The sequence below is a fragment of the Triturus cristatus genome, chromosome 4_1, assembly GCF_964204655.1.
Source record: "Triturus cristatus chromosome 4_1, aTriCri1.1, whole genome shotgun sequence".
NCBI classification, from domain to species: Eukaryota; Metazoa; Chordata; class Amphibia; order Caudata; family Salamandridae; genus Triturus; species Triturus cristatus.
Genome location: NC_140585.1, coordinates 1,233,754,178 through 1,233,779,870, shown reverse-complemented (window position 1 = coordinate 1,233,779,870; position 25,693 = coordinate 1,233,754,178). Strand labels below are relative to the sequence as shown.

At 51.5% G+C, this 25,693-nt stretch overlaps 2 protein-coding genes across 3 annotated transcripts in view; both read left to right on the top strand.

The window, feature by feature from the left end:
- Nucleotides 1-25,693, top strand: part of LRP1 (LDL receptor related protein 1) — a 1,298,976-nt gene that overhangs the window by 1,008,875 nt on the left and 264,408 nt on the right. The gene's annotated exons all lie outside the window — the stretch shown is intronic.
- LOC146856481 (uncharacterized) lies at nucleotides 10,791-25,492 on the top strand. Its single transcript, XM_085654640.1, has 2 exons — nucleotides 10,791-12,901; nucleotides 24,360-25,492. Exons 1-2 carry the CDS (start codon nucleotides 11,258-11,260, stop codon nucleotides 25,113-25,115), a joined length of 2,400 nt encoding a protein of 799 aa, XP_085510766.1. The 5' UTR covers nucleotides 10,791-11,257; the 3' UTR covers nucleotides 25,116-25,492.

The window sequence follows — 25,693 nt, the reverse complement described above, 5'->3', positions numbered from 1 at the left end:
CAGGCCTCTACCTCCCAGACCGCCTTCCCGTCCGCTCGCCCAGATCGGGAATCCAAAAGGTTGGAACAGTTTGGGAAGAAACAGTTCTCCTCTCTTAGTTTTGGGTTTCAGTCTTATCAACACCGGGTGCCTTTTGGACCGTTACACCCCCTCCTTGTGGGATACGGTGGCGGACGTGCTGCCCCAGTGTCCGGAGAAGGCCCAGACACGGCTCGCCCAGGCACTTGCCGAGGGGCGGGATGCGGCACGGTACTAGATACGATGTGGGCTTGACACAACGGACTCACTAGGTAGGGCAATTGTGACCACTGTGGCGATTCGTCACCACGCCTGGCTGAGGTCCACGAATCTCTCCGGTAATGTCCAGAGCACCCTCATGGACATGCCCTTCGGTGGCCGTTGCCTCTTCGGCGTTAAAGCGGATAGTGCGCTGGAGCGCTTTAAGGACTCCAGGGTTACGGCCAAGTCCTTGGTCCTCTCGGCCCTTCGTCCTCAAACTTCCGCTTTTCGCCCCTTTCGTTGCCAAGGAAGGGGCGCCCCCATACGTCCGTCTTGCCACAGGTCGCAGAACCAGCCTCAACGCGGACGTGGATTCTGCCGAGGCGGAGCGGGGGGACAGAGAGCCGGTCAGCCCACATCTACCCCAGCAGCATCTGCCTCACAGCCTTCCTAGTGTGAGCTTTCAGGCCCATTCCACGCCAGTGGGAGGCAGAGTTCGCCATCACCTGCTCCATTGGCGTACCATCACATCGGACAGGTGGGTGCTGCAAATCGTCCGAAGGGGCTACTCCCTCCCCTTCGCGGCGACCCCTCCAGCCATGCCCCCGCAGTACCACCGCATGTCGGGGGATCACTTGTAACTTCTGCAGGAGGAAGTTACGACCCTCTTGGCCAAGCGGGCCATCGAGCGCGTTCCTTTCCCAGATGTAAGTCGGGGTTGTTATTCCCACTACTTTCTAGTTCCCAAGAAGGGCAAAGGGGGCCTATGCCCTATCTTGGACCTCAGGAGCGTCAACACCTTCCTCCGGAAGGAGGAGTTCAAGATGCTCACCTTAGCTCAGGTTCTGGCTGCCCTAGACTCTGGAGACTGGTTGGTAGCGTTGGACTTGCAGGACGCTTATTTCCACATTCCCGTCCTGCCGGCCCACCGGCGTTACCTGCGGTTCACGGTAGGCCACGAGCACTTTCAGTTTACCGTGCTCCCCTTCGGCCTCACCAGTGCCCCTCGGGTGTTCATGAAAGTGATGGCGGTGGTCGCAGCTCATCTGCGCAGATTAGGGGTTCCAGTCTTCCCCTATCTCGACGACTGGTTGTTGTAGGCGGGCTCGTACCAGGCGGTCGTCTTCCCACCTCCAGACTACGGCTGATCTGCATTTGCTGGGGCTTTCCAGCAACATGCCGAAGTCGCATCTGAGTCCCTCCCAGAAGCTCCTTTTCATCGGTGTGGTTCTGGACTAGGCGCAGTTCCGGGTCTATCCTCCGGAACAGCGGGTTCGGGATATTCAGTCTCTGATTCCGATCTTTCAGCCTTTATGCCGGGTTTCGGTCAGGTTGGTGCTGCGGCTACTGGGTCTGATGGCCTCCTGCATCCTGCTGGTGCATCACGCCAGGTGGCGGATGCGGGCTCTGCAGTGGGACCTGAAGTTTCAGTGGGGCCCAGCATCGGGGCAACCTGTTCGACCACGTCCTAATCTCGGAAGGCACTGCAAGACAGTTGCATTGGTGGCTCACGGACTGTGATTGGGTCAGTGGCAGATCCCTCTCCCTACCCCAACCGGAGCACGTAGTGGTGACGGATGCGTCCCTCCTGGGATGGGGGGGGGCCACATGGGAGAGACGGAGATCAGAGGCCTCTGGTCTCCGGCGGAGTCCCAGCTCCATATCAACCTATTGGAGCTGCGGGTGATCCGACTTGCACTGAAGGCATTCCTTCCATCTGTTAGGGGACGTGTAGTGCAGGTGTTCACAGACAACACCACCGCCATTTGGTATTGCAACAAACAGGGCAGGGTGGGGTCGTGGACCCTTTGTCAGGAGGCTCTGCGCCTCTGGACATGTCCTGCCCCTGCGGACTCCGATACATAGGCATGACCACAAGACCTGTCAAAACCCGTATCGGGGAACATAAGAGCACGATATGGTGCAAAAGAACTCAGACCAGGTTGCAGAATCACTTCCTAGAATTCAACCACCCCCCTGACAGTCTCAGCTGGACTGTGATTGACCACAACCCTTCATGGACACCGGCGACCCTGTTCAAAACTGAACAACGCTGGGTCTTCAGACTCAGATCCAATGTCGTTGGTCTTAACGACGATATCCCATGGAGTTCCCTTCTCCCTTGACACCCGGTAGAGCATCCTACATCATGACATCGAACCCCTACTTGACCAGGGCTCTACCCCCCCTTTTTTCAGTCACCTGCTTCCTTTTTATATTAGCAACTCAGCTGGGTTATCACACAGCCTCACCTCCTGGCACACCGAGACCAGCCCCACCAGGCCCTTTCATACAGCTGCCATGACCAGGACATGAGTGTTTGTTAACAGACTTACACACTCACAAGCTTTGCTATGGACCTGTTCCATCATGGCTGCCCCCTGATACGTGAGAGCCTGGTGCTGGGATGAGGGCGTGACTTAACGTTAGTTTTTTGGAAACTTTCATTTGGGTTTGCAACACAGTCTCACCCCGTGACACACTAAGACTTGCCTCACCAATCTCTTTTTCCAGTTATTCATACCAGGATACGAGTATTTTGGAACAAACTGACACATCCATGAAGTATGCTGCGGACCTGTTCCAACATGGCCGCCACCCCCAGGGACACGATAGTCTCTTTTTAGTCTCTAACCCAGACCAATTTGACTCACTTCCGGGACTACAATCATCTAATCATCTCAGCGCATATAATGAGCTTCCACACCACACAGGCTACCGGCGACCCTGGAGGCACCCTAGGTTTACGGACCAGTATTCCCCGGGGCTTATGTAAGTACCGGCAGGACACTGCTGCCACCCTTTGGCTTTTTTAGCGTCCTGCGTCTGCATCCAATCGGATGACTTATGCTCCGTGACTCTGTATGTAAGTGTCTGTTTTCTTCCCCCGTTTTGACATGACTTTGTCATAGCCTGTTTTTCGGTAAAACATACGTTTTTTTCTAGCTGTTGCCCCCGCCCCAGCTGGTCTTATCCCAGTACAGCCTGGACCTACTAAATGCAGGTAGGATTTCTGTCTCCTCAACCATCTCCACGTATTTTAGCGTCAGTTTGTTACATCCACACGGCCACCCAGAACCGGCACACTTGGCTCGGACACTGAATATCTCTAATAACCTCTCGCCATAGAGATGATAACGCCCGCACTAGCACTTCTACGGCGGTGGTATCTTTGGAACTGTGATACTCCCAGTCATTCTGCCGACGTTATTTTCTTAGCGTTATACTTGTAACTGCTTAGGCTATTTTTCAGTTGCCATTTCACCTTGTTCCATGTCGTTTGCACGATGGAATGGCCGCCGTCTCACACCACCACGCATTATCATAGCACTGTGATGCCTTGCATTCCCTGTCACCTATGCGATATGTACTCCGTCCCAGCAGACGTGCAGGACCATCACACCTGCATAGTCCACGGAGCTAGAGTTCATCTTGTTTATGCCCTAACGAGGGCCTGGTTGCACTCACCCCAACCCCCCTGTTTTTCCCTGGCACAAGGTACAACCACCCCCCCAGCATGACTTCGAGCTGGTCCGCTCTCCACACTGGTGATTTGTACCATGGCCCTGGATATAGCGATGACCTCCTCATTGTGCTTCTTTTGTCTCCCCTTTTTTTCCCTCTAGGTTCGACGTATGGGACACGAATAATACGTGCTTCCCTCATTTTTGAGATGGGATTATAGGATTTTCCCGTTCCTGAATCCCAATTTTTCCTTTACTTCACTAAGGTCCTGATGAAGCGCTTAGGATCCACTAGGGACCACGGGCAGCGCGAAACATGTTGACCACCCTCTTCACATCCTCACTCTCACTCTAAGCCTTACACACGGGTTGAGAGCAGTGGGATTACCTAATTGTTTTCCCCTACTCTTTACAGTGCTCTTGAGGCACTATTCCCCGATAGATTTTACCCAGACCCGACGGACTCACTAATAAATCTTTTTGGGGTACCTGAGGGTTTTTTTAGCCTCACCACGTCACTTACTATCCCCACACACCCGCATGCACAACTACGGCTACTCCATTAAAAGATCTCCGACAGAGAGCCCTCTTGCAGGGCCCGTGAGGGACTGCAGCGCCACCCCCACGAGGAGCTTCGCCCTATGATGATGCTTTGCACCCGCAAGGGTGTGTGAGGGCACTTCGAACACCGTCCAGGAGTATCTGGCCTACATCACATCCACACTCACGAACCTTCTTCTCTTTTTCCCAGTTGCTCTATCTCTCACCTCTCAGGCAGTAGACCATACTGGCACTGTCTTTCTTAGGAACTGTTACCCCAGTGTTTGTGGAACATAAGAGCATCACCCTGGTGGTTCAACACCTTGCGGGCTCTCTGAACGCCAGGGTGGACGAACTCAGCCGCCGGTGCATGATTGATCACGAATGGCATCTGAACTCGGACGTGGCGCAAGGACTCTTTTCGGCAGTGGGGAGAGCCTTGGTTAGATCTATTCGCCACCGAAGAGAACGCGCAATGTCATCAGTTCTGCGCGTTGGAATTTCCAAGGCGGCACTCGCTCGGAGACGCTTTTCGTCGCGAGTGGAGTTGCGGTCTGTTGTACGCCTATACCACTTCTGCCCAGAGTGCTGAAGACGATCAGGCGCAACCGGGCCCAAGTCAACCTTGTGGCTCCGGATTGGGCACGAAGATACTGGTATCCCGAGCTACTCAGTCTGTCCATCGATCCCCTGATTCGACTGCCTCTTCATGAGGACCTTCTGTCGCAGCAGCAGGGGACGGTCCTCCACCCGAACCTGTCCAGCCTCCAACTCCATGCGTGGAGATGGAGCGGCGACAGTTAATGCCATTTGACTTGCCTCCTGAAGTCTGTGATGTCATTCTGGCAGCCAGGCGTCCCTCCACTAAAATGGTATACGCCGGCAGGTGGAACAAATTTGTGGCATGGTGCATAGCAAATGCTGTGGATCCCCTTTCTGACCCTCTTTCTGAGGTTCTCCTCTTTCTTCTTTCCCTGGCCCAGCAGGGCTCTGCTCTGGGCACCCTCAAGGGATATCTTTCAGCTATTTCTGCTTTCTTACGGCTTCCTGATCAGCCTTCTCTTTTCAAATCCCCTGTTGTTGATCGATTCTTTAAAGGCATTACTCATAGGTTTCCTCCTGTCCCTTTCGTAATGCTCCCTTTGAGCCACTTCATAATTGTCCTCTTCATCTTCTGACTATTAAGACTGCCTGGTGAGTGGGCTCCAGGCTCTATCGTCTAAGCCTCCTTTCTTTTCTGTCCATCCGGACAAGGTTGTGCTCAGGACTCGTCCTTCCTTTCTCCCTAAGGTGGTAACTGCTTTTCACATCGGCCAGTCTGTTACACTGCCCACTTTCTTTCCACCTCCGCATCCCTCGAAAGAGGAAGAGAGGCTCCACCGTCTGGACCCAATACGAGCGCTGTCCTTCTATCTGGACCGCACAAAACAGTTCCGGGTGGACAACCAGCTCTTCGTTGGCTACGTGGGCGCTAATAGGGGCGGGCAGTGCACAAGCGAACCATCTCTCGGTGGGCGCTAAGAAGGGGCGGGCAGTGCACAAGCGAACCATCTCTCGATGGGTCGTTTTGTGCATTAAGACCTGTTATTCCTTGGCTAAGAAGGAACCTCCTGAGGGGCCGAGGGACCATTCCACTCTGGGCCACAGCAGCTACTACTGCCCTGGGACGGGGAGTCCCTCTGCATGAGATTTGTCAGGCAGCTACGTGGGCCTCGCTGCACACGTTTGCCACGCATTACTGCCTGGACAGCCAAGTCCGGAGAGATGGCTTCTTTGTTCGTTCCGTTCTCCAGGACCTCCTGGTTTGATCTTGGTTCGCAGACTCACCACTGGGGTTGGTATTGCTGGGGTATCTATTCTAAAGTAAGGATTCTAACTAACGTGTTTCTTTCAGATGAACAAGTTTCTTGCCTTCGGTAATGATATATCTGTAAGTAACATTAGTAAGTTAGATTCCTCACCGCCCTACCCATCCTCCCCGTTCTGCGAACTGATATCTAGGGTTAAGGACATCCCTTTCAGGGCCCTAGATTTATGGCACCAGTGTCGGTCTCTTGCATGGCTCTGTGTTCCTGGCGCGGAAAGTTATGTACAAGAAGTGACGTCAGCGTGCGAGGGCGGCGTCTAAGTACTCCGACGTCATCCCGGCGATCACGACGCCGACAACGGACGCGGAGCTGCAGACGACGCCTAGCGACGCGCAAGGGTATTGCTGACACAAATCTTACCGGATCCAGCCTGACGCCTGGGGATAGTCTAAGGTAAGGAATCTAACTAACTAATGTTTCTTACAGATATATCGTTACCGAAGGTAAGTAACTTGTTCAACACAACAAATCCACGAGTGGGCACTTCATCCACAAGTTCTTCAACTGTTTTTTCAGATGTGGGGACAACCACAGATAGACCTCTTCGCCAGCCCAGAAAACGCCAAATGCCCAAGCTTCGCCGCCAGGTATCCTCACCCATTGTCCAAAGGCAATGAGATATGGATGAACTGGTCAGGCAGATTTGCATACGCTTTTCCGCCTCTCCCACTCATTCCACTAGTGGTGCGCAAACTACAGCAACACTCCTTAACGCTCATTCTAGTTGCTCCAACTTGGGCCAGACAACCATGGTACACCACACTGCTGGAACTCTCCATAGTGCCGCACCAAAAATTACACTTCTCTCCACGCCTCTTAACCCAGAACCATGGAGAGATCCAACACCCAGACCCAGCTCAGCTCAACCTAGCGATCTGGCTCCTGAACTCCTAGAATTCGGTTACCTTAACCTTCCTCCTGACTGTATGAACGTCATCAAAGAAGCTAGACGGCCTACCACTAGAGCATGCTATGCAGCCAAGTGGAAACGGTTTGTCATATACTGCCATAACAACAACACTGACCATCTAGATGTCTCTATCCAACACATCATAGGCTACTTATTACACCTCCAAAGATGCAACTTAGCCTACACGTCTATCAGACTGCATCTTGCTGCCATAGCTGCATATATACAAAATAGACAACATCTTTCACTTTTCAGAGTGCCTGCCATAAAGGCCTTTATGGAAGGACTCAAGAGAATGATTCCCCCCAGAGTACCACCTTCCCCTCTCTGGAATTTAAACAACGTTCTCACAAGACTAATGGGGCCTCCATTTGAACCGCTACATAAATGTGAGCTACAATTCTTAACATGGAAAACTTCTTTCCTAGTAGCCATTACTTCTCTACCAAGAGTTAGTGAACTGCAAGCACTAACCATCCAGGAACCTTTTCTGCAGATGCATCTTAATAAGGTTGTTCTCCGAACTAATCCTAAATTACTCCCTAAAGTAATTTCTCCCTTCCACCTCAATCAATCTGTGGAGCTGCCCGTATTCTTCTCGCAGCCACAAACAGTCGCAGAAAGAGCTCTTCACACCTTAAAATGTCAAAAGAGCACTACTGTACTACATACAGAGAACACAATCCTTTCGTAAGACCAAACGACTATTCGTGTCTTACTCACCACCACTCAAGGGCAACCCCATATCAAAATCTGGGATAGCTAGGTGGATTGTCAAATGCATACAGATTTGTTACCACAAAGCAAAACGTATATTATCTGTTCCTCCTAAAGCCCACTCTACACGAAAGATAGGGGCTTCAATGGCATTTTTAGGGAACATCCCCTTAGATGATATCTGCAGAGCAGCTACATGGTCTACACCGCACACATTCACAAAACACTATTGTGTCAATATGCAAACTAAACAACAAGCTAGTGTGGGCCAAGCTGTACTCAAAATACTATTTCAAACTACTGCAACAGATACTGGTGGTCACCGCTAGGAGGGGATATTCCTAGACTATCTATGCACAGTGTGTAATCTGCAGCTTATATGCCTCGAACGGAATATGCTACTTACCAGTATGCATCTGTTCTTGGCATGTAGAGCTGCAGATCTACACACGCCCACCGCCTCCCCGGCTACCTTTATCTATTCCAGTATTATCTTACTTAGATACTGCATACATTGGCATCTTTCCTGTTTTGCAGCGTGAATCTTTCTGGATTCACTATGCTGTGCATTATTCCGCGATCTTGTGGTTGGGTCCGGATTCGTAGTCTTTTCTTTGTTTTTTTTTTCTTTTTTTGTAGCCCAGGTGGGCGTCGACGTCCACCATTTGGTGCACCTCCCGTGACGTCGTCGTGCTTCCTGCGGAAGTCCCACCTTTGGGGCGCCATCTTCAGATTCTTTTTTCCGCCGTTGGGTCTGGATCGTCATCGGGAAGCTCCAGAATTACACTCGAAGGAAGAAGGAAGAAAAGCGAGTTTCGTCGATAGAATCACTAGAAGATATCAGGAAAGGAAGAGATTTCATCAGGAGCGCGAAGAAAGGAGGACCAGCGCCCTTTTCTTCGACGGCCTTGGAGAATGCACGCTCAGAGACCCTGAGCGCAATGGACAAGACGCCATTCAAGTTCTGCCCAAACTGCCACCACAAGTTCGCGCAGAAAGACCAGCATCCGGTCTGCAACCTCTGCCTACCGGTAGATCACCAGAGTATCGACTGCAACGCCTGCTCAGCCTTCGCGCTGAAGACACTCAGGGTGAGAGAGCGGCAGAGAAGAGCCAACGCCAACATGGATGGCAAGGGGAAGCCCCCGACGCTCTACGATCTGGGCCTCTCCACGGACGACGAGGACAACGTCGCCGAGACAGCCGAAAACTTCACGGTCGTAGAGACCGACAAGAAAAAAGAAGACGAGGTAAGAGAATCGTCGAGCACAAAACAGAAAGTACCTCGACAACACGAGGGTGACTCGAGAAAATCTGAGTCAAAGTCCACGAAGGGAGCCCCGGCGCCGAAAACTTCGACGTCCAAAGGGGGAGCCACGGACAAGAGGCCGAGCGGATCCTTAGAAAAGGACTCCCTGGTGCCGAAAGACGCCGAAAGGCAAGGGTCGTCGAAAGCATCCCATGAAACGGGCCGATCGACGCAGAAAGAACGTTCGACGTCGACGCAAGTTTCATCGAAAAGACCCGCGGTCGACGCCGAAAGCATCTCCGAGATGGAGAAAAAGAAGAGGCGGCTCGAGGCCGAAATGGAGAACATCCTTCAAAGGAAGAAGGAGTTCGACGCCAGGATGAAGGAGTTCAAGATTCCAACGGTTTCATCGGCGGACGTCGGTGAGGTCGAAGACGAGTTCGACACCGAAGGGCTGACAAGGGATCTCGAAGAGGAAGACGAGCCCTATTATGAGGGAGAAGCCGAGGAAGAAGACCAACGGTCGTTCTACGAATCGGCGGCATCTACCAGCAACGACGTCGAATGGCACGATCTCGACACCGAAAACCCGGAGGAGCCCGTGGACACGTACCCTTCGAGGCCTTCGCCACCCGACGACATCGGGGTCTACAATATGGTGGTCAGGAGCGCAGCAATGGCCTTCGGCGTCAAACTCGACGAGGAGAAACCGAAAGCCGATTTTCTCGTCGAGACACTGCTCCCCATCCAGACAAGGAGCCAGTTCCTCCCCATGCTTCAAAGCGTGATGAATCAGGGGAGAGAAGCCTTCACGGAACCTGCGACCTGCCGGTCGATCACGCCCAGGACAGAGAAGAAATATAAGCACTCCTCCCTGGACCCCCCTTACATCAAGGGTAGCGTGACCGCGGACTCCATCATAGCCTCCACGGCCAGGAGAAGGGCCAACGTACCAGCAACTTCGGGCCCACCTCCGGATAAGGAGAGCAGGAGGATTGACCTCACAGGAAGAAAGGTCGAGAGGAACGCCGCAATGCACTGGCGCATGGCGAATTCAAATGCACTCCTCAATAGACACCAATACCAGCACTGGGATGAGATGGGGGAGCTAGTAAAGCACCTCCCCGAAGAATACCGCCAGAGAGCCTCTCACCTGATAGACGAAGGCAAGAACATCGCCAACTCCTGTATAAAGACGGCGTTGGATGGGGCAGAGACTTCAGCAAGACTCATGGCCATAGGGGTCACAGAGAGGAGGCATGCATGGCTAATAATCTCGGGATTCAAACCGGAAGTGCAGAACAACATCCTTGGCACCCCCTTCAACGGAGAGACACTGTTCGGAGCAACAGTGGACGACAAGCTCACCCAGCTGAAAAAGGAAAACGAGACGGCGAGGTCCATGGGGGCCCTACAGCTGAGGGGAATGAGGCGAGGAAATCCCTCGAGGAGACCCTACGGTAGGGGAGGAAGCCAGCAGGGGACGTCGCACCAGGCGTTCCAACAAAGTCAGCAGGGTGAAGGTCACGGACAAGGTCAGCAAAAGCAAAACTGGCAATATCAACCTCGGGGCCAGTCCTTTCGCGGGAGAGGGAACGGACGTGGCCAAAGGAGGAGAGGGGGCGAACAGCCCTCGACGAAGTGACTCAGCACGCAAGAGGTCGCCTACCTTCGTCAGGACCCCAAGGGTGAGGCGCAAAAAAGTGTCATCAGGGGGAAGAGAAGATTCAAGAGCCTACGAGCATACGACACCAGTAGGCGGAAGGCTGAGGTTCTACCTTCAGGAGTGGCGGCGTATAACCACAGACAAGTGGATACGGAACGTTGTGCAGTACGGATACTGCGTAGATTTGGAGAAAAGACCTCCAAACAGAAAACCAAAGGGAAGACTGAGATCGGCCCAAGAACTGGCAATACTCAGAGAAGAAACGCGGAAACTCCTGCAAAAGGGAGCCATAGAGACAGTGCCGTTCAGAGAACGCAACAAAGGGGTCTACTCAAACTACTTCGTGGTTCCGAAGGTAGACGGAGACCTCAGACCCATACTAGACCTCCGTTACCTAAACAAGTTCATCAGAACGCAAAGGTTCAAAATGACTTCACTGCAGGAGGTTCTGCCGCAGATAAGAGAAGGGGACTTCATGGTCACCGTGGACCTCAAGGATGCCTACCTTCACATCCCAATAAACAGAAGGCACAAGGGCCTTCTAAGATTCAACATCGAACAAGAACACTACCAGTTCACGACCCTGGCCTTCGGATTAAAATCAGCACCAAGGGTCTTTACAAAATGCCTGTCGGCGGTAGCGGCGCACCTACGAAGGCAGGGAATACATGTCTACCCCTACTTGGACGACTGGCTGGTCAAGGCAAACTCACGCGGAAAGTGCGAGAGGCACGCAAAACGCGTAACAGACACCCTCACGAATCTGGGATTCTCGATCCACTGGGGAAAATCATCGATGGAACCGGAGCAGGTGAAGATTTTCCTGGGGGCAAAGATCAACTCCCGCAACAGTACAGTAGTGCCCAGCGACAGGAGGACAGAGGCTCTACTGAAGGAGGCGAAGCTCTACCAGAAGGGGCGAGCTCTGACAGTGAGGGCTGTGAGCAAGATGATGGGGATGATGGCGTCCTGTATCCAGCTGGTGCCGAATGTACGCCTGCACATGAGACCATTCCAGGAATGGCTACAACAACAATGGTCACAAGCAAACGGAAGTTGGGAGGATCTAGTGGTTGTTACGCACACAGTGCAGGAGGAGATAACTTGGTGGAACAGAGACAACATAACAGCAGGGAGAAGCCTGACACCACCAATCCCAACAGTGACCATTACCACGGACGCATCGCAAAAGGGATGGGGAGCGCACATGGACAACCTCAGAGTGAGGGGTCTATGGACCCCAGCAGATGCGGTCCGCCATATCAACTACCTCGAGTTGAAAACAATCCTGCTAGCCCTGAAGGCATTCCAGAGGCACCTGTTCAACAAGAGGGTGTTGGTCCAAACAGACAACACCACGGCGATGTTCTACATCAACAAACAAGGGGGGACACAGTCGTTCCCGCTCTCATCCCTAGCTCAGGAGATTTGGAGATGGGCCATACCTCTCAGGATAGATCTACTGGCAATTCACCTACCGGGGAAGGACAATGTGGAGGCAGACTGGCTAAGCAGGCAGACCTCAGCATCACACGAGTGGGAGCTCAATGGCCAGGAAACGGAGAAACTCTTCCGGAGATGGGGGACTCCCACAATAGACCTTTTTGCAACACGCCACAATGCAAAATGCCAAAGCTTCGCGTCCAGGCAACCAGATCAGCAATCCAGGGGAAATGCCCTATGGATAAGCTGGTCGAGGACATTTGCCTACGCCTTTCCACCGATACCCCTGTTGCACAGAGTGCTCGACAAGTGCAGAACCAGCAACATGACCCTGATCCTGGTGGCTCCGCAGTGGGCGAGGCAGACATGGTTCTCACAAATTCAAGAAATGGCACACGGCGACCCATACAGGTTCGAGAGGAGGAAGGACCTGCTCTCAATGCAAAACGGAGAGGTCCTGCACCCAGAGCCAGAGACCCTCAACCTGGCGGCATGGCTCCTGAAGACCTAGAGTTCGCACACCTAAGATTGCCGCCGAGCACGATGCGGGTGCTACGGGAGGCGAGGAAACCAACTACACGAAAATGCTACAGCGCAAAATGGAAGAGGTTCACTGTGTGGTGCCGGAAAAAGGGCCTGCAAAACAGAATGACAAGAGACTCAACAGTACTGAGGTACCTCACACACCTTCTAAAGAGTAACCTCTGCTCGAGCTCACTAAGGGTACACCTAGCGGCCATCGTGGCCTACACCAGAGGTGAAAAAGGTGGAAGTTTCTTCAGCTCGCAGGTGGTGAGGAGATTCATGGAAGGAGCCAAAAGGATGGTGTGAGAAAGTGCCATCTTTCTTGCATGGTATGCCCCCACTTTTTGCTAAATTGCTGAATGTACTTCGATTGAGTGTACCCTGGGTTCCTGCCAATCAGGTGCCCAGGGCCTATGTTCCTTCCTTAAACCACACAAACTCCAAATTGGCAAACCCTAGCCACATGTCAGCCCCTAGTAAATGGTACCCTAGGTACCCAGGGCCTTGTGACCAGGGAAGGCCTCTAAGGGCTGCAGCACTCATTGTGCCACCCTCAGAGGCCCTGTACCCTTACACACACACACTGCCCTTGCAGGCTGAGTGTCTGGGTGCAGGACAAAACAAAGAGTCGACATGGCACACATCACTGTGTACCATGCCCATCACCTACACTGCCAAGGCATATGCCAGCCACCCCTCTAGCTGGGTGCATTACGCCTATGGTGTGGGCACAGGAGCAGGAGCCCTGTGCCCCTACAGTACCCGGGTCCATTCCTGGGCACTGTAAGTGCAGTGCTGTCATTTAAGGATACATGGTGCTGAGAGCTTGTCAAACACGAGCTCCACAGCACCATACTGGCAACACTGAAGCCTGGGAAGTTTGGTATCAAACTTCTCAGCACATTGAACCCACACTGATGCCAGTGTAGGATTTAATGTACTAAGCACCCCAGAGGGCATCTTAGAAGATGCCCCCTTACAGCTAACTTGCAATCCACGTCTGCTCTGAGGCTGCCCAGGCTGCCACACAGCAGACACGTTGCTGGACCCCTGGGTGGGAGAGCCCCTGCTCTCCCGGGCCTGCAACAATGCACATCCTGGGTGAGGTGAGAAATCTCCTCCCCCAGGATGAGAAAAGGGAAGCTTCAAAGGCATGCCGCCAGTTGGAGTTTCCCCAGGCCACTGCAACCCCCCACTCTGGCGGGAAGCTTGGCCGGAAACCCCATACAAGGACAGGGGATGTGCCAGCCTGCCCACCCCACCCCTCAGGTGGGGGAGGCGAGGTGAAGCACATCTCCGGGCTCTCGCCATCTTGAAGATGGGAGGCCCTACCCTATCAGGATTAGGCTACTGCCCCCCTCCCACAGGAGAGAGGCAGGATAGGGGGTGTACCCACCCCAGGACAAGGACCCATTGGTCCCTGGCCTTCACCTACCTGTAACGCCCCTAAATCTAGTATTTAGGGGCCCCCTGAACCTTCCTTCCCCAGATTCCAGATAGAAAAACGACAAGAAGAGCAAGAAGAACAAAGACCTGCCCTGCAGCTGCTAAAAAGAGAAGAAGACACCAACTGCTTTGGCCCCAGCCCTACCGGCCTGTCGACTCTCGAACCTGCACCAGCGCGGCATCCCACGTGGCCAGCAACCTCACCAACCCCGGAGGACCTGGCTACCCTTTAGCTCTAAGCCCCTGGGACTCCCACGAGTAGAGGCTCTACTCAAGAAACCTACTTGCTATCCCTGGCACCAGCCCGGGACCGCGGACCCAACACACTCTGCACCAGCCAAGCCTGGCCAGTGCCGGAGTGGACAAAGACCCTGAGGACGACCCCACGGCGACTGTGACCCCGAGTCCGGCACCCAAGGACCCCCCTCGACATCCCGGAAGAAGCCTGCAGCCTCAGAACCAAGTGCCACCCCAACCGCGATCAACCAGAGGGTAAGATTCCCGACGTCAAAAGGCACCCCTGCACCCGGCGCCCTGCGACCCCCTGTGCCCAATCCCGGGGTACCCACCTAACCTACAACTACCCAACTTACCTCTCGAAGTGGTGGTGGCACCTGAAACATCCTCGTCCCCGAGCCTGCAGCCTCTTTCCAAACCGGAACATTCCCATTGATTTCCATTGAGCGCCCTAAGGCTCAAAAGCACCCTGCACCCAGCCGCCCGAGTGGCCCTGGCAGTGCCCTCTCTACTCTAACCTACTTCCCCACTTGCCCTGAGTAAGTGACCAGGAGCCCAGCTCCCACAGCCGCGTGGCTTGCCAGACAGCAGCCACCAACCAAGGCCCCCCTATCCCTCATAGGATAACATTGGGCCCAACTCTCTCTGCACCCGGCCGTCCTGAAACCGCTGAGGGTGAACCAACTGTGCTTACCTGACACTGGGGGACCCCTGAGTCCATGCCCGGAATTTCAACATTACCAGTCGAGTACTTACCCTTAAACCGCTAACTTCATTTTCCTCATAGGGTAACATTGACTGGCTTTTTCTTCAAAAATCTTCTAAGTGTGAACTTTTCAAAAACTGCAAAAATTCACCAAAAATCAGCCAAGTGACAAAAACGAATTTACTCACCTGCTCCTAGGTGAGCTCCCAGTGCTGGATCTTGGTGCCCAGCCCTGACTCTGAAAAGTGTTCACAACTATACTTACTTCTAACTCATTTTTCTCCCATAGGAAACCATTGTCTGCTTTTCTGTGAAATTTCTTCTAAGTGTCTACTTTTGCAAATTTGAAATATTCTTTTAAAATCGTACCATTTCTGCAAACGAAATTACTTACCTGCTTTTGATAAGGACCCCAGTCCTGGGTCTAGGCACCCAGTCCTGGATTACTACAGTAACGATAAAGTACTCTACCTGCAATTTGAATTTCTTGCCATAGAGATCCATTGAATGTTTTCTGTGAAATATTTTCTAAGTGCTAACTTTTGAAATAGCTAAATATTATCTAAAAATCCTTACAGTTATTAAGTCGACTTTCCTCACTTGATTCTGAATACTGACCCCAGGCTGGTTCTAGGATCCAGACCTGGAATTCCAAAAGTAATCTGAAAAGTAATTTATTACAAATAACCTGAATTTACCATTGAGCTCAATGCATTGTTATGTTTAGGAAATAGGATTGTTTATTGCAACCAACTGTGACTGTTTTACAAATTTATTGCTTGAAACAAAAGTATTTATATTCAACCTCTCATTCTGAGAAAGTATATTTTTATCCCCTTGTGGTTCTAAAAATAAAACAAGCATATATTTTATATATACAAATCATTGGCCTAGAGTTCAGTTATTGAGTGTGTGAAACCATTTGCTGACTGAGTGTGTACAATAAATGCTTTACACTGTCCTCTGGTACTGCCTTACTGCTCGACCAAGCTACCACTTTTGAGAGTAAGGTCATACCTAACTTTGACCTCTATCAGCCTCTGGGGGACTGTGGACTCTGTACACCCTGTACCTATTAGGGAACAGTATATACAGAGCCACTTTCTCACATTGGTGGATCAGCGGTGGGATACAAACTTGCATTTGTTGGACTACTTGGTTACCATCTGATCACACGACAGAACTCTTAAAAATTGCCTTTAGAATTCTGATTGGTTTTTCCAAAATTACTAAAAGTCTTGCTAGGGCCTTGCTTAAGTCCCATTAGAATTTTAGAAAAATAAAAGTCACTATAGTCAGGGTAGAGGGTTAGAACTGTCAGGTTAGAATGTCTCAAACAAACCCAGCTATTAGTGATAATAATAACATGGACCTGGTGGAGGAGCTCGACCTCACACCTTACTTACACTTGTCTTTCAAGGAATTGAGGTCCTTATGTAAACTCAAAAATTTACAAATGGGTCAGCATCCATCCAAACAAGGGCTCCAGGAGCTCCTGGCTGAGTATGCTAAAGACCACCCATCTGAACATGGTGATGGCCAGTCAGATGAGGAAAGGGAAACAGGGGAGGAGGACAGCAACCTCCCCATACTATTCCCTAGGGAGGAGATGGCACCCATACCCTCCAACTCAAGACATAGCATCTGGGCACCTAGAGACCACACAGGTGGCTCTGGTCCCAGAGACAACACTGGGGGACCCCCCAGTGAAGAGGACAGCCTTGTGAGGCTGGCCAAAAGAATAGATCTAGAGTCCAGGCTGCTGGCTCTAGAAAAGGAAAGGAGAGAGATGGGTTTAGCACCCATCAATGGTGGCAGCAATAATAAAAACAAGGATAGGGAGGAAACTTCTGACCTTAAAATCCCCAAAGGGATTGTCCCTAAATTTGAGGAAGGTGATGATATCACCAAATGGTTCACAGCCTTTGAGAGGGCTTGTGATATCAGGAAAGTAAAGAAACCTCTCTGGGGGGCACTCCTGTGGGAGCTGTTCTCTGGTAACTGCAGGGACAGGCTTCTGACCCTCTCTGGGCCAGAAGCAGGATCCTATGACCTCATGAAGAAAGCTCTGATTGAGGGATTTGGATTCACCACTGAGGAGTATAGAATTAGGTTCAGGGGGGCTCACAAAACCCAGACCCAGTCCTGGATTGATTTTGTAGATTTCTCAGTGAAGACACTGGATGGTTGGTTAGCTGGACATGGTGTGCAGGATTTTACTGGATTGTACAATTTATTCATGAAGGAACATATTTTGAGTAACTGCACAAATGAAAAGTTGCATCAGCATTTGGTAGACCTAGGTCTAATTTCTCCCCAAGAATTGGGAAAGAAGGCGGACCACTGGGTCAAGACTAGGGTGACCAAGACAACCACTGGGGGTGACCAAAAGAAGGTGGTCACAAAACCTCCCCAGGGGAAAGGTGGTGAGAATCCCCAAGATAAAAAGTCTGAGTCTTCCAAAGGGCCCCAAAAACCTGTTCAGGTGGGTGGGACCCAAACTACTCCCTATGTGCCCCAACCATATAGGGGGAAGAACTTTGATCCCTTAAAGGCCTTTTGTAATACCTGTAAGAAGCAGGGACACCTAACTGTATCTTGCCCCCAAAACAAAGCCCCTAAGGCACCCAGTACAGCCACTCCTGGGGCAGCAAGTATACAAATGGGATCAGAGGTGTACCCTGAGCAAATCTGGGAACACACTGAAGCAAGTTTAGTCTCCTTGGGAGAAGTGGAGTTTGCCACTGTGGCTGTGTGGCCCCCCAACTTGAAGAAATACTTACAGTACCCCTGGGTGAATGGAACTAGGGTAGAAGCTCTGAGGGATACAGGTGCCAGTGTCACTATGGTGAAAGACACACTGGTTTCCCCTGAGCAATACTTGATTGGGAAGTCTTACCCAGTCACCAACGCTGACAGTGTCACCACTAGTCATCCCATGGCCATGGTAACATTAGGCTGGGGGGGGGTTACTGGCCTGAAACAGGTAGTGGTCTCTCCAAAGTTGCCAGCTGCATGTCTGCTTGGAAATGATCTGGAAACCTCAGCCTGGGCTGAGGTTGAGTTAAAGGCCCATGCAGCCATGCTGGGCATCCCTGAATTGGTGTGTGTGCAAACCAGAGCACAGAGCAAGAGGAAGGGTGAAAAAGTAGGTTTGGAGCCTGGAATAATGGCCCAACCAACCAAGAGGAAGGACAAGAAGACTGGGGGACCAGCTTCTGTACAGCCCAACACTCAGAACCCCTCTCCCCCTGGAGAGGATGTAGATACCTCTGAGGGAACTGAGTCCATGGAGCTTGACCCTTACCAGGTTGAACTCTTGGGCCCAGGGGGACCCTCTAGGGAAGAGCTGTGCCAGGGTCAGCGAGACTGTCCCACTCTTGAAAGCCTGAGACAACAAGCTGCTTCAGAAGCCAGGGGAGATGTCAGTGGTACCCACAGAGCTTATTGGGAAGAGGGATTACTGTATGCTGAGGCAAGAGACCCCACTCCTGGAGCCACCAGGAGGGTGGTAGTGCCACAGAAGTACAGAGAGTTCCTCCTAACTTTGGCTCATGACATCCCCCTAGCTGGACATCTGGGGCAATCCAAAACTTGGGAAAGGTTAGTGAGTCACTTTTACTGGCCCCAGATGCACCAAAAGGTGAAGGAGTTTGTCAGCTCCTGTGTTACCTGTCAGGCCAGTGGCAAGACAGGTGGCCACCCAAAGGCCCCCCTCATTCCACTACCAGTGGTGGGGGTCCCCTTTGAAAGGGTAGGCGTGGACATTGTGGGTCCACTCGAACCTCCCACAGCCTCAGGGAACAAATTCATTCTAGTAGTAGTGGATCATGCTACTAGGTACCCTGAAGCAATTCCACTTAGGACTACTACAGCTCCTGCAGTAGCCAAGGCCCTCCTGGGTGTCTTCACCAGGGTGGGTTTTCCTAAGGAGGTGGTTTCAGACAGAGGTTCCAACTTCATGTCTGCTTACCTAACACACATGTGGAAAGAGTGTGGAGTGCAGTACAAGTTTACTACACCCTACCACCCACAAACCAATGGCCTTGTTGAGAGGTTCAACAAGACATTGAAAGGTATGATCATGGGACTCCCTGAGAAACTCAAAAGGAGGTGGGATGTCCTATTACCATGCTTGCTTTTCGCCTACAGGGAAGTGCCACAGAAGGGAGTAGGTTTCTCACCCTTTGAACTTCTGTTTGGTCATCCTGTAAGGGGACCACTGTGTCTTGTAAAGGAGGGCTGGGAGAGGCCTCTTCAAGAACCCAAACAGGACATAGTGGACTATGTGCTTGGCCTAAGGTCCAGAATGGCTGAGTATATGGAAAAAGCATCCAAGAACCTTGAGGCCAGCCAGGAGCTCCAGAAGCACTGGTATGACCAAAAAGCTGCACTGGTTGAATTTCAACCAGGGCAACAGGTGTGGGTTTTGGAGCCAGTGGCACCAAGGGCTCTCCAAGACAAATGGAGTGGCCCTTACCCTATCCTAGAGAGAAAGAGTGAGGTCACCTATCTAGTTGACCTGGGCACTAGCAGGACACCCAAAAGGGTCATCCATGTGAACCGCCTTAAACTCTACAATGATAGGGCTGACATCACCATGCTGATGGTGACTGATGAAGAACAGGAAGCAGAGAGTGAGCCACTCCCTGACCTCCTATCCTACAGCCCAAAAGATGGGTCAGTAGATGGTGTGATTTTCTCAGACACCCTCTCTGCCCAACAGCAGACTGACTGCAAGCAAGTCTTGCAACAATATGCTAGCCTCTTTTCCCTGACCCCTGGTCTGACAAGCTGGTGTACCCATGATGTGGACACTGGTGACAGTGCACCTGTCAAGAACAAAATCTATCGACAGTCAGATCAAGTCAAGGAAAGCATCAAAGCTGAGGTCAGCAAGATGCTGGAGTTAGGGGTCATTGAGCCTTCAGAGAGCCCCTGGGCTAGCCCAGTGGTTCTGGTCCCCAAACCTCATCAACAGGGTGAAAAGAGAGAGATGAGGTTCTGTGTGGACTATAGAGGGCTCAACTCTGTCACCAAGACAGATGCTCACCCTATCCCAAGAGCGGATGAACTGATAGACAAATTGGGGGCTGCCAAATTTCTCAGTACCTTTGACTTAACTGCAGGGTACTGGCAGATTGGCATGGCCCCAGGAGCAAAAGAAAAGACAGCATTCTCCACCCCTGATGGGCATTATCAGTTTACTGTGATGCCCTTTGGGTTAAAGAATGCCCCTGCCACCTTCCAGAGGTTGGTGAACCATGTCCTGGCTGGGTTGGAGTCCTTTAGTGCAGCTTATCTTGATGATATTGCTGTCTTTAGCTCCACCTGGCAGGATCACCTGATCCACCTTGGGAAGGTTTTAGAGGCTCTGCAGAGTGCAGGTCTCACTATCAAGGCATCCAAATGCCAGATAGGGCAGGGCACTGTGGTGTACTTGGGCCACCTTGTAGGTGGAGGCCAGGTACAGCCCTTACAACCCAAAATCCAGGCCATCATGGACTGGATAGCTCCAACAACCCAGACCCAAGTCAGGGCATTCCTTGGCTTGACTGGGTACTACAGGAGGTTTGTGAAGGGGTATGGGTCCATTGTGACCCCCCTCACAGAACTCACCTCCAAGAAAATGCCCAAGAAAGTTAACTGGACAGTTAGTTGTCAAAAGGCTTTTGACACCCTAAAAGAAGCAATGTGCTCAGCACCAATTCTAAAAGCTCCAGATTATGCCAGGCAGTTCATAGTGCAGACTGATGCCTCTGAGCTAGGGATAGGAGCGGTCCTATCCCAGACCAATGATGAAGGCCAAGACCAACCTGTTGCTTTTATAAGCAGAAGACTACTCCCTAGAGAGCAGCGTTGGAGTGCCATTGAGAGGGAGGCCTTTGCTGTGGTTTGGTCCCTGAAAAAGCTGAGGCCATACTTGTTTGGCACTCACTTCCTAGTTCAAACTGACCACAGACCTCTCAGATGGCTAATGCAGATGAAAGGGGAAAATCCAAAACTACTGAGGTGGTCCATCTCCCTACAGGGAATGGACTTTGAAGTGGAACACAGACCAGGGACTGCCCATGCCAATGCAGATGGACTTTCCAGGTTCTTCCACTTAGACAATGAAGACTCCATAGGACAAGGTTAGTCTCATCACCTTTCGTTTGGGGGGGGGTTGTGTGAGAAAGTGCCATCTTTCTTGCATGGTATGCCCCCACTTTTTGCTAAATTGCTGAATGTACTTCGATTGAGTGTACCCTGGGTTCCTGCCAATCAGGTGCCCAGGGCCTATGTTCCTTCCTTAAACCACACAAACTCCAAATTGGCAAACCCTAGCCACATGTCAGCCCCTAGTAAATGGTACCCTAGGTACCCAGGGCCTTGTGACCAGGGAAGGCCTCTAAGGGCTGCAGCACTCATTGTGCCACCCTCAGAGGCCCTGTACCCTTACACACACACACTGCCCTTGCAGGCTGAGTGTCTGGGTGCAGGACAAAACAAAGAGTCGACATGGCACACATCACTGTGTACCATGCCCATCACCTACACTGCCAAGGCATATGCCAGCCACCCCTCTAGCTGGGTGCATTACGCCTATGGTGTGGGCACAGGAGCAGGAGCCCTGTGCCCCTACAGTACCCGGGTCCATTCCTGGGCACTGTAAGTGCAGTGCTGTCATTTAAGGATACATGGTGCTGAGAGCTTGTCAAACACGAGCTCCACAGCACCATACTGGCAACACTGAAGCCTGGGAAGTTTGGTATCAAACTTCTCAGCACATTGAACCCACACTGATGCCAGTGTAGGATTTAATGTACTAAGCACCCCAGAGGGCATCTTAGAAGATGCCCCCTTACAGCTAACTTGCAATCCACGTCTGCTCTGAGGCTGCCCAGGCTGCCACACAGCAGACACGTTGCTGGACCCCTGGGTGGGAGAGCCCCTGCTCTCCCGGGCCTGCAACAATGCACATCCTGGGTGAGGTGAGAAATCTCCTCCCCCAGGATGAGAAAAGGGAAGCTTCAAAGGCATGCCGCCAGTTGGAGTTTCCCCAGGCCACTGCAACCCCCCACTCTGGCGGGAAGCTTGGCCGGAAACCCCATACAAGGACAGGGGATGTGCCAGCCTGCCCACCCCACCCCTCAGGTGGGGGAGGCGAGGTGAAGCACATCTCCGGGCTCTCGCCATCTTGAAGATGGGAGGCCCTACCCTATCAGGATTAGGCTACTGCCCCCCTCCCACAGGAGAGAGGCAGGATAGGGGGTGTACCCACCCCAGGACAAGGACCCATTGGTCCCTGGCCTTCACCTACCTGTAACGCCCCTAAATCTAGTATTTAGGGGCCCCCTGAACCTTCCTTCCCCAGATTCCAGATAGAAAAACGACAAGAAGAGCAAGAAGAACAAAGACCTGCCCTGCAGCTGCTAAAAAGAGAAGAAGACACCAACTGCTTTGGCCCCAGCCCTACCGGCCTGTCGACTCTCGAACCTGCACCAGCGCGGCATCCCACGTGGCCAGCAACCTCACCAACCCCGGAGGACCTGGCTACCCTTTAGCTCTAAGCCCCTGGGACTCCCACGAGTAGAGGCTCTACTCAAGAAACCTACTTGCTATCCCTGGCACCAGCCCGGGACCGCGGACCCAACACACTCTGCACCAGCCAAGCCTGGCCAGTGCCGGAGTGGACAAAGACCCTGAGGACGACCCCACGGCGACTGTGACCCCGAGTCCGGCACCCAAGGACCCCCCTCGACATCCCGGAAGAAGCCTGCAGCCTCAGAACCAAGTGCCACCCCAACCGCGATCAACCAGAGGGTAAGATTCCCGACGTCAAAAGGCACCCCTGCACCCGGCGCCCTGCGACCCCCTGTGCCCAATCCCGGGGTACCCACCTAACCTACAACTACCCAACTTACCTCTCGAAGTGGTGGTGGCACCTGAAACATCCTCGTCCCCGAGCCTGCAGCCTCTTTCCAAACCGGAACATTCCCATTGATTTCCATTGAGCGCCCTAAGGCTCAAAAGCACCCTGCACCCAGCCGCCCGAGTGGCCCTGGCAGTGCCCTCTCTACTCTAACCTACTTCCCCACTTGCCCTGAGTAAGTGACCAGGAGCCCAGCTCCCACAGCCGCGTGGCTTGCCAGACAGCAGCCACCAACCAAGGCCCCCCTATCCCTCATAGGATAACATTGGGCCCAACTCTCTCTGCACCCGGCCGTCCTGAAACCGCTGAGGGTGAACCAACTGTGCTTACCTGACACTGGGGGGACCCCTGAGTCCATGCCCGGAATTTCAACATTACCAGTCGAGTACTTACCCTTAAACCGCTAACTTCATTTTCCTCATAGGGTAACATTGACTGGCTTTTTCTTCAAAAATCTTCTAAGTGTGAACTTTTCAAAAACTGCAAAAATTCACCAAAAATCAGCCAAGTGACAAAAACGAATTTACTCACCTGCTCCTAGGTGAGCTCCCAGTGCTGGATCTTGGTGCCCAGCCCTGACTCTGAAAAGTGTTCACAACTATACTTACTTCTAACTCATTTTTCTCCCATAGGAAACCATTGTCTGCTTTTCTGTGAAATTTCTTCTAAGTGTCTACTTTTGCAAATTTGAAATATTCTTTTAAAATCGTACCATTTCTGCAAACGAAATTACTTACCTGCTTTTGATAAGGACCCCAGTCCTGGGTCTAGGCACCCAGTCCTGGATTACTACAGTAACGATAAAGTACTCTACCTGCAATTTGAATTTCTTGCCATAGAGATCCATTGAATGTTTTCTGTGAAATATTTTCTAAGTGCTAACTTTTGAAATAGCTAAATATTATCTAAAAATCCTTACAGTTATTAAGTCGACTTTCCTCACTTGATTCTGAATACTGACCCCAGGCTGGTTCTAGGATCCAGACCTGGAATTCCAAAAGTAATCTGAAAAGTAATTTATTACAAATAACCTGAATTTACCATTGAGCTCAATGCATTGTTATGTTTAGGAAATAGGATTGTTTATTGCAACCAACTGTGACTGTTTTACAAATTTATTGCTTGAAACAAAAGTATTTATATTCAACCTCTCATTCTGAGAAAGTATATTTTTATCCCCTTGTGGTTCTAAAAATAAAACAAGCATATATTTTATATATACAAATCATTGGCCTAGAGTTCAGTTATTGAGTGTGTGAAACCATTTGCTGACTGAGTGTGTACAATAAATGCTTTACACTGTCCTCTGGTACTGCCTTACTGCTCGACCAAGCTACCACTTTTGAGAGTAAGGTCATACCTAACTTTGACCTCTATCAGCCTCTGGGGGACTGTGGACTCTGTACACCCTGTACCTATTAGGGAACAGTATATACAGAGCCACTTTCTCACAGATGGCCCCCCCGAAAAGGTTGCCGCCGCCGGCATGGAATCTGAATGTGGTCCTGACGGAGCTCATGAAGGCACCGTTTGAACCCATTCACAAGGCCACACTGCAGATGTTGACTATGAAAACAGCCTTTCTGGTGGCCATAACCTCACTACGCAGGGTGAGCGAGCTTCAAGCACTAACGCTGCAGGAACCCTACATTCAGATTCACAAAGATAGAATAGTCCTGAGAACGGACCCACACTTCATGCCCAAGGTAGTGTCGGCGTTCCACATGAATCAGAGTATCCAGATACCAAGTTTCTTCCAAAACCCGACTACAAACGCAGAAAAGGCACTGCACACCCTCGATGCCAGAAGAGCGGTGATGCACTACATTGAGAGAACCAAGGAACTCAGGAAGTCGAAACAGCTGTTTGTGTCCTTTGCTACTAGCTTCATGGGTAGGCCAGTGACTAAGGGCACCATCGCAAGGTGGATTGCCCTCACTATTCAATTCTGCCACAAACAAGCTGGACAGGAGCTAGCGGAGGGGCCGCAGGCTCACTCCACAAGGAAGAAAGGGGCCACCGTGGCCTTCCTGGCGAACACGCCCATCCAGGACATATGCCTCGCGGCAACTTGGGCATCTGTGCACACGTTCACGAAACACTACTGCGTGGACATTCAGATGAACAAGGAAGCACAGGTTGGACAGAAGGTGCTTCAGCACATTTTCAACGACCAACGCTCATCTACCACCCAGCCGCCACACAATTAGGAAAACCGCTACAAAGTCTATGCACAGCATAGTGAATCCAGAAAGATTCACGCTGCAAAACGAATAGTTTCTTACCTGTCGGTGTAGTTTTGCAGCTTGAAGATCTTTCTGGATTCACTAGCGAACCCACCCACCTCCGCCAGGAAGATGAGGCTGGAGGAAGAGGGGGTAAAATGGAAAAGATCAAAGAAATGAAAACATACAGATAAAGGGACAAGAAGGATTAATCAATCGCCTAGGGTTAAAAAAAAAAAAAAAAAAGAGGAAAGGAAAAAAGAACCCGAAGATGGCGCCCCAAAGGTGGGACTTCCGCAGGAAGCACGACGACGTCACGGGAGGTGCACCAAATGGTGGACGTCGACGCCCACCTGGGCTACAAAAAAAAAAAAAAACAAAGAAAAGACTACGAATCCGGACCCAACCACAAGATCGCGGAATAATGCACAGCATAGTGAATCCAGAAAGATCTTCAAGCTGCAAAACTACACCGACAGGTAAGAAACTATTCGTTTCTTACTAAGCTCCATTATTTCCCTGCTGGTGAAAAACAATCTGAGGATGGAGCTGATGCCCATGCG